Source organism: Cynoglossus semilaevis, chromosome 16 (assembly GCF_000523025.1).
Source record: "Cynoglossus semilaevis isolate Cse_v1.0 chromosome 16, Cse_v1.0, whole genome shotgun sequence".
Lineage (NCBI taxonomy): Eukaryota > Metazoa > Chordata > Actinopteri > Pleuronectiformes > Cynoglossidae > Cynoglossus > Cynoglossus semilaevis.
This window is the reverse complement of record NC_024322.1, coordinates 13,903,203-13,910,966: the sequence shown is the minus strand read 5'-3', so window position 1 is coordinate 13,910,966 and position 7,764 is coordinate 13,903,203. Positions and strand designations below refer to the sequence as shown.

At 43.6% G+C, this 7,764-nt stretch overlaps 2 protein-coding genes across 3 annotated transcripts in view; both read left to right on the top strand.

Annotated features, from left to right (window-relative positions):
* Positions 1 to 81, top strand: part of LOC103392270 (SH3 domain-containing RING finger protein 3-like) — a 1,594-nt gene extending 1,513 nt beyond the window's left edge. The window contains exon 2 of the mRNA XM_025063723.1: positions 9 to 81. Within this exon, the coding sequence (XP_024919491.1) occupies positions 9 to 81 (73 nt within the window). The remainder of the gene's footprint in view (positions 1 to 8) is intronic.
* Positions 1 to 7,764, top strand: part of LOC103392269 (SH3 domain-containing RING finger protein 3) — a 90,602-nt gene that overhangs the window by 1,770 nt on the left and 81,068 nt on the right. The window contains exon 2 of one of the 2 annotated variants that reach the window (XM_025063957.1): positions 89 to 493. In XM_025063957.1, coding sequence (XP_024919725.1) covers positions 89 to 493 — 405 coding nt within the window. Of the gene's footprint in view, positions 1 to 37; positions 494 to 7,764 lie in introns of those variants that run through there. The other variant, XM_008328844.3, reaches the window with a different exon arrangement.

Here is a 7,764-nt window from a genome sequence, read left to right as displayed (position 1 = left end):
CCACCCAGCACGCCAGATCCTCCGCGTCACCCCCTGCCGTACCCGAAGCATTCGCTGCCGCGGCGTCCCCACGGATACTGAAGCCCAGATGCTCACCCTCTCCGGCGACATGGACGACTCTTCGTCGCTGCTGGATCTGCTGGAGTGCTCGGTGTGCCTGGAGCGCCTGGACACCACGGCCAAGGTGCTGCCGTGCCAGCACACCTTCTGCCGCCGCTGCCTGGAGAACATTATCAGCTCTCGTAACGAGCTGCGGTGCCCGGAGTGCCGCATCTTAGTGGACTGCGGGGTGGACGACCTGCCCGCCAACATCCTCCTGGTTCGGCTTCTGGACGGAATCAAGCAGCGGCCCCAGCGAGGGAATGGAGGAGGAGGAGGCAAGCAGTGCGCGGCCGCCGGCTCGCTGCAGGGGTACGCGGCCGGGCTGTCCGCTTCTCCCCCGGGCAGTGCGACCAGAGAGCTGCCCGTGGCCACCAGGAGCTCCCCCGTAAAGGTTGGTCACTCGTGCAGTCAAACCCCAAACTCTGTTCAATTGTTCCCACGTTTTATGAACCTGTGTTTGTTTACACCTAACTTAAACATGCAGAGATGGAAGCTCAACTTAAACACTGGTTCGATGTTGTTGTTGTTGTTCGTATTTTGGTGGTAAATGATGTTTAAAGGGACCGTTGCACAATTGTTTGTGTTCTCTGCAGTTGGTACTGTTTGGTAACACAGTGTGACGTGACAAGATTTGTGTAATATTTTTGTTGTTGTTGTTTGATAACTTGACAGATTAACTAAAATATTTCTGCATCATTCTTCGTTGACCATGTGCCATTGAGAGATAACACGGCTGCACAGATTATTTGCAGCCGATACTGATAACGATTGTTATCTGCCCGATAACGGATATCCGATCATTTCTTTTTTTGTTTGTTTTAGAAATAACAAATTGCCTGACTTTTTATGTTGACCTGAGTATGATGATGAAACCAGACTAAAGGCAACATATCTGACACTAGTATTTATATTTATTATTTATATTATTGATATCTTTGTAAAGATATCAACTTATTTGATAACATATCAAATAAAACACAAAGTCAAATAAACAAACAAATACAAATATTTACCTCAAATGTTTACAGGAATTAAGCATATGTCTGTAAAGTCATTTTTATATCAGTTTTTATTCCTTGGCCTTTTCACTGTCTCTGGTGAATTTATTGGGCTTTGATTTTCAAGCCAGTCGAACAGAAACGTTACTTAAAGCTCCCTGTTAGCTGCGTCTATTTAAATTGTGGAGTTTGTTGTTGCAAAAGTATGAGACATTTGCCCTCGTTTGGAAATTCAGACTGAGCAACTACTGCAAATTCCAACGGTGGTTGCCCTCTGACACAGTAAAAAAAAACTTTAATGAAGATGTTGTGTTAGCTGTTTGGCAATTCCGTGCATGGAGTCAGTGCATGGACGGCCCAGTGTGTCTGCGTTTACCTGTCAATATCGTTCGATTTCCTCGTCTTGTCCTGACGTTTGAAAATCACCACGATACCAGTAAATATTGTTACTGGGTTTGTTGCCATCGTGCATCCCTGGAGGATGATGAAGCCTGAGTCACACAGGGTGAGCAGCCGAGACACATTAGAGCTGGCTGAGAGCTTCACCTGTCTGTGTGCGTGTTGTATCCACAGCTCTGCTGTTCCCCACAGGCTGCAGCAGTGTGAGGTTTCATAACCTCAGCTCGGTGAGAGAGGAACAGAAAGCCTTGTTTTGTCGAAGTGCAGCACATCCAGTGCATTGTGTCGAAGCATGTAATGTGAGAAAGGCAGAAGAAATGGGGCTGTAATGTGGCAGTGGTGTGACATCATAAAAACAAGTGCAAAAACCCGGGACCTCGGCTTCAAAATGGAATTCTAAAACCTAGCAAAAGAATCTTGGAGTCACCGCATCGACCCACAGTAGCAGCATGGGTTTGATGAGGTCAGATGTTCTTTAACGCTACGGTCTGTATAGAGACCTGGTCCACAGGTGCTGAGGCCAGTGGAACCATCTGTAGAAGGATGTACCAAACCAGGTGGTTCACACGAAGCTCAAACATAGTGTTGTGTAAATTATGTTTCACCAGCAGTAGCCAAGAAATCCCTAGTTTTTATATGGGGTGTAAAGTTAAAAGTTAAGCTCCTCCTCTGTGTAAAACTAACTGTAGAAGAAGAAAGTCGAAAGACGTGAAACCCTCTCGTTTCCCTTTTTTCTTACGTGATTTCTTGGAAACTCAGACGTTCCGATTCAGGCTATAACTTGTAGCGTCGTATGTACAATACTGATCCTAAACCTGCATGTGTGATGTGTGTGTGTTTTGCTCAAACCGCCAATGAGATTAGCATTAGCGCCGTCGTCAGCAGGTATGTCCATGTTTGCACTCCTCCCTACCTTTTAAGTTGAGCCGTGTCCCTGGTAGGAGGGAGTCAGGGAATAATCGAGCTAAGAGAGGCGTTGACGTCAGCCTAAACACCCCCCCCTCACGCCCCGCCTACACCCAAATCTCCCCCCCTACTGGGTACACAAAGACTTATCAGGTAAGCTACCCATTGATTGAAGCATCGGAACGCCGGTGTGATGAAGTGTAACTGCGGCTAGCAGTCGCTCATTCACGGCGATGAACAGGAATCCAAAGCCTCAGTGACATTTCCACTAACACTTAACACTCCACTCCAATTCACTCAATAAACTGCAGCGGTCCCTGCAGGGCGCTTTTATGGACGGCACATTAAGACCCATACACAGAATGTTACAATGGAGAATTTTTTTTTACGCCATAAATATGTTTGGACCATATGAGCCGTTAAACAGGCCTTATATGGCTTCATGGTGGACCTCACAGTGGACGCCGTTAAAACCCGAGTGAAAGTTTCCAACTGTAAATGACTTAATTACCCACTGGTGCATACATTACACCTACTCGCCCGAACCTAAAGCCCGTCACCGCGAGCCCTTCTCATCAGTCACCTTTCACTGGTTTCCCTCCGGCGTCTCGCGGGACGAAGGGTTAGCGTTGAAGTAAAGAATCAATCGGTCAGGCAGTGTGAGTGGGTACAGGGAGTCCTCTTTGACAACTGGCTCCACTTTGTTCCAGGTCTGTTTGAGATGAGCTCACTCTGCCAAGCGCACATCTTTCTTGGTGTGCCTTTGCGTGAAACAATAACAGCAGCATCCTCCAACAAAACAGATCAAAAAGATGAGAAGGAAGATGGTCGCCATCTGCAGAGACCACTCTTCCTCTGTCCTTGGTTTTCAATGGAGGGAAAGACAAAAGTTGTGACATTTGTTTTTCTTTCTTGTTTGAAACCAAAGTGGAAACAGACAGACTGTGTTTTGTTAGAAGACAGAGTTTTTACCTGTTTTTTTTCTTCTTTCTACGTCTCAGACTCGACCTTCCAAATTATTTAAAGATGTCCTCACTTCAGGTCAAAAAAAAAAAAACATTATCAGAGCCCCAATGATTTTGAGAAGTTGGTTTTAAAAATGAGTGATGTTTGGTCAGAGTTCACTGCGGTTCAGTTTTTAGGCTAGAAAAACAACCACATCGACTGATCGAAATCTGGCGTATTTTGAAATGATCATATCTGTCTTGTCATTTTTGACCTGCCCTTGTACACACAAAGACTTTCTGACCTTTTTCTCTTGTTATTTTGGTCATTTTCGTGCTCCAGGCCCGGTGTCTGCTGATGTAATGCATAGACAGAAAGGGCAGTCTAGTTCCTCTTGTACTCAGAGTTGGCCAGAAACCCTGTCATGGAAAAGGTCATACTTTTTAAGATCTTCTTAACGAGAAATATTCAACTGTTTATTGTATGTTTACGAACAGTAAAAAACAACAATTAGCAGAGAGCGTGTGATAATCACGTCAATCTGAAATGTAGACGAAAAAGCCAGGAAAAAATTATATATTTTTTTGGCGTTCTGTGCTGCTGTTTTCATGGACCTGCAGATGGAAAACAAACACGAGGCCAAAACTTGGGTCAGTGCTAAAAGTACTTTGTTTCAATCAGAAAGAGAGAAATCAAACAGGGAATCTCCAGCCATCAGGGGGATTTCCTCCCTCGTTCCGCTTCTTGTTCCAGCCAATTTGTGTATAAAAAGTTGTGTTTTCCTGATACCAGCTGTCTTCTGTTTACTGTCTTCTCTTTGTAGATCGATGAAATCCAGGACAAAATCAAATTTAAAGTTAAAAATGACGAAGAATAAAATGTAACTTTCAACAGAAAAGTGACTTTTTGAGGTGTAGACACTTCAACTCTTCACAATGCAGTTAAACCAGTGGTCAAACAAAAGGCCCGTGGACCAAAAACTGGCCCACTATACGGTTAAATCCGGCCCTCTTGATGAATTTCAAATGTTAAAATAAATGCACACTTCATGTTCATGATGTTTTGTAAAATTATATCATTTAAACAGGAATATATTTTTTGATATAGTTGTATTTCTTTGCATGGAAACAAAGGGGAAAAATGAGTTTGACGCCCCTGTGTTAAACAGACATTAGCGAAGTGACATTAGCATGTGTTTTGCCGATATGCTTGTATCATTAACAGGACAAATTCTTACAGTAAGTCTAAAGTACCTACGAAGGCAGTTGGATGTAGTAAAAAGTCGTGACCATGTGTCAGTTTCACCACTTCACCCTTCACTTCACGCTCGAACTGATGTTCAGACCTCGGATAAAAAGTCCCAGCCCTGAGAGAGGACGACTTTAAAGGACTCTTCTGTGTCATTATTACTTCCATGCACAAAACTGTCGCTGCGTTCCAACAGATAAACAGCTGCAGTTCCACCTGTGTTCACTTTGGTCACATAATATCTCCGAACACCTCCAGAGGATACTGGGCTGATTGAATCCATCCTCAGAGTGTCTGTGGTGCATTTACACCTGCACCGCCATGGGGTTAAAGCCCATTGTATTTCCAATTACTACAAGTGTGTTTTAATTTTGGATATAATTGAAGTAGAAGGATGGAGTTCTTTGTTGATGTAGAGACAAACAGCTGTAAGTCTGAGAGTGTTGCTAGGGAAGGAATGGAAATGCAGACGTGCTGACTCAGAGCTACAAGAGTTTGTTTTTGTTTTGTTTTTTAAACATCACTGTTTGGGTTCTTGGAGCTTCTGCTTCTCAAGTCTCTGTTTTGATCATCACCCGTCAATCGTCGCAGACAGATTTGTTCTCATTTCCCATTTTTCCGGTCTCCTTATCCAGAACCAGCAGTTTGTCCGGAGTTTAAAGTTTTGTACCTCAGTGTGTCGTTATAGTCTCTCTTGTTGTCTCTTTGGTCATTTCAACATCAGGTCACCAGGTCAAATCATTTCCAGCTCTCATCTTGGTCTTGGTCTGTGGTGTTTAACTTCAAAGCCAGGTAACAGCTGATGACTTTGTCAGCGTTGCTCCCTGAGTTGCACTGTTGTTTATCAGCTGTTGCAGAAATTACTAGCCACTTGCCTCCCCCTCCCTCCCCCCTCCCCCCCTTCAGGGACTAAAGCCTGTACTCAAATACACTCTTCAAACAGAGGCATGTTAACTGAATGGAAGGACATCAGTGATGGATGTCAGTGGTTGTCGGTGGTCGTACAGTTTCCTTGTCAAACTCATGTTTTTATCTAATCTTTGATCATTTTCATTCAACTTCACACACATTCCAGTTGCTCTTTAAAAAAAAAAAAACGTGATTTAATAATAATACCATGACCTTTCTGGTCCAATCATTGAAGACTGCGGTCTCTGTGGAGGTTTCCTCTTAGGTTCTAGAGTTAAATAGAAAAAGAAAAGAACATTTGACTTTGAAGTGAGTCTTTTTCTTCTTCTGGTCTTTGTACCATATGTCACTCCCGCACATTTCCTGCCAAATCGCAGCCTTGAACAAATGAAAGATGCAGAAGGCAGCAAAAATATTAAAATAATTTACACACAAACGGTTCCATTCTCCCACTGCACTGTTGTTGAGAATGATTTATTGTAGTAATACGTCCGGTTTTTGGAGAATTAAATACTTCCAGGATAGAAACACATGAGGCTTCTTGTTCTGGTGCAAACCTGACGTCCAGACCATCACAATGTTCCACTATTTATAAGCCTAATGGTTCAGAGTACAGGATTTTCTTCTTTTTTTTTTTTTGCGTTTGGATCAGGTTTCATCAACTCTGGTTTGTCCGGAAGCAACTTTTTTTTTTCTTTCCTTTTTTACTTGTACCTGTATTTACCTGGAGTTGCTATGATGCCTGGGATTCCATGGCAACACACTGCAGCAATGACGCCACCTTCTTTCATCTCCAGAGTCCAGAGACCTGCTTTTCCCTGTCATTTCCTGTTCTCTCTCTCTGTGTGTGTGTGTGTGTGTGTGTGTAAGGACTGGGTTGGGCTTCCAAAAAAAAAAAAGACAACAGCCTGTTATCAATGCCTTTAATAATCCCTTTACAGTCGACAGCACCTCCACCTCTTCCAACACACACACACACACACACACACACGCGTCTTTTCACACTGGGTAAATTTTACATCCACGCTGACGTCAAGCCACCGTTCCGACTTGATTGGGCTGTTTGAATGGAATTCTGCCTGTATACAGGCAAAGGAGTTGGATTGATTTATTGACCGGAGTTCTGTGTCTGACTCCCAGGCAATGAGACTCGTTATTGAGCTGGAATTCTTTCTCTGTAGGTTTTTGTAGTATTTTTGTGGTTATTCCATTCTGTAAGATACTCAAAAGTGGAAAACGCTTCAGAGTTTTACTTCGTCTCATTACTACGTTTCTCCCGGTTCTCCTCACATGGTACAACATTTTCCAGCTCAGAGATTTTGTCACTTCAAGAGTGAGCAGAGTGTGAATATTTGTTATCTTTATATGTGACTGTGTCATAGGCTGGTGATTGTGATTCCGCCCTGTGATTGGTGGGACTCCCGCCCTCGCTTGATGACTAGTGGGATCTGTTTTAGCTCCTCCTGACAAGTGTCAGACATTAGAAGATGAATGGATGAATGAATGGATGCTGTAAAGTTTCAGACAGTGATGCAGTTTGTTCAATGTACTCCAATATACCGCCATCTGCAGGTTCTGGTAGGACAGTGTGTACCAGTCATGAAGTCCAGAGAAGGAAGGGTTCAGAAAGTCCACTCTCAGTTGTTGTTATTATGAGGGATGACTCCTTACAGATTTCACGTCCATGACCGAAACTGCAGCTTGAAGTATCTGCCGATACCGATATCAATCCGATACCTGGTTTTCTCCCCCAGAATCTCGCGAACCGCAGTTGCTGAGGCGATGTGTCCCTGTTTATGGCAAGTTAAGCTGAGTCTTTAGGCTGAGGTATCAGATCAGAAACCAATAACAGACTGATACTGATCCTGAGTACTGGGTCATGCCGTCCCTAGTTGTTACCTTTGTGAGAACTTGGAATCGCAACGATTTCAGGTCAGGTCTGGGTTCAGTCGAGGCTAAAACAATGGTATGGTTTCTCTAATCATTTCAACACGCTGTTGTTAGAACATTAGTAAACATGAACACAAGATAAACCTAAATGTTCTGTGTGTCTATATATGTGTTACCTTCTTTTTTTTCTTTCCTTTTCCTCCATTACACGTGAAGGAAACCAGATTTTGTTTTCTCTGTGTACTTCACTGTGACACTTCTGTCCACACAGTACCATTTCTGCAGCAGTCAGACCCAGCCCGCTGTCCTCATTGTCCTAAAAACAGTGCAGTTTTATTTACACAAATGTGGGCCTGCGTGTGTGTGT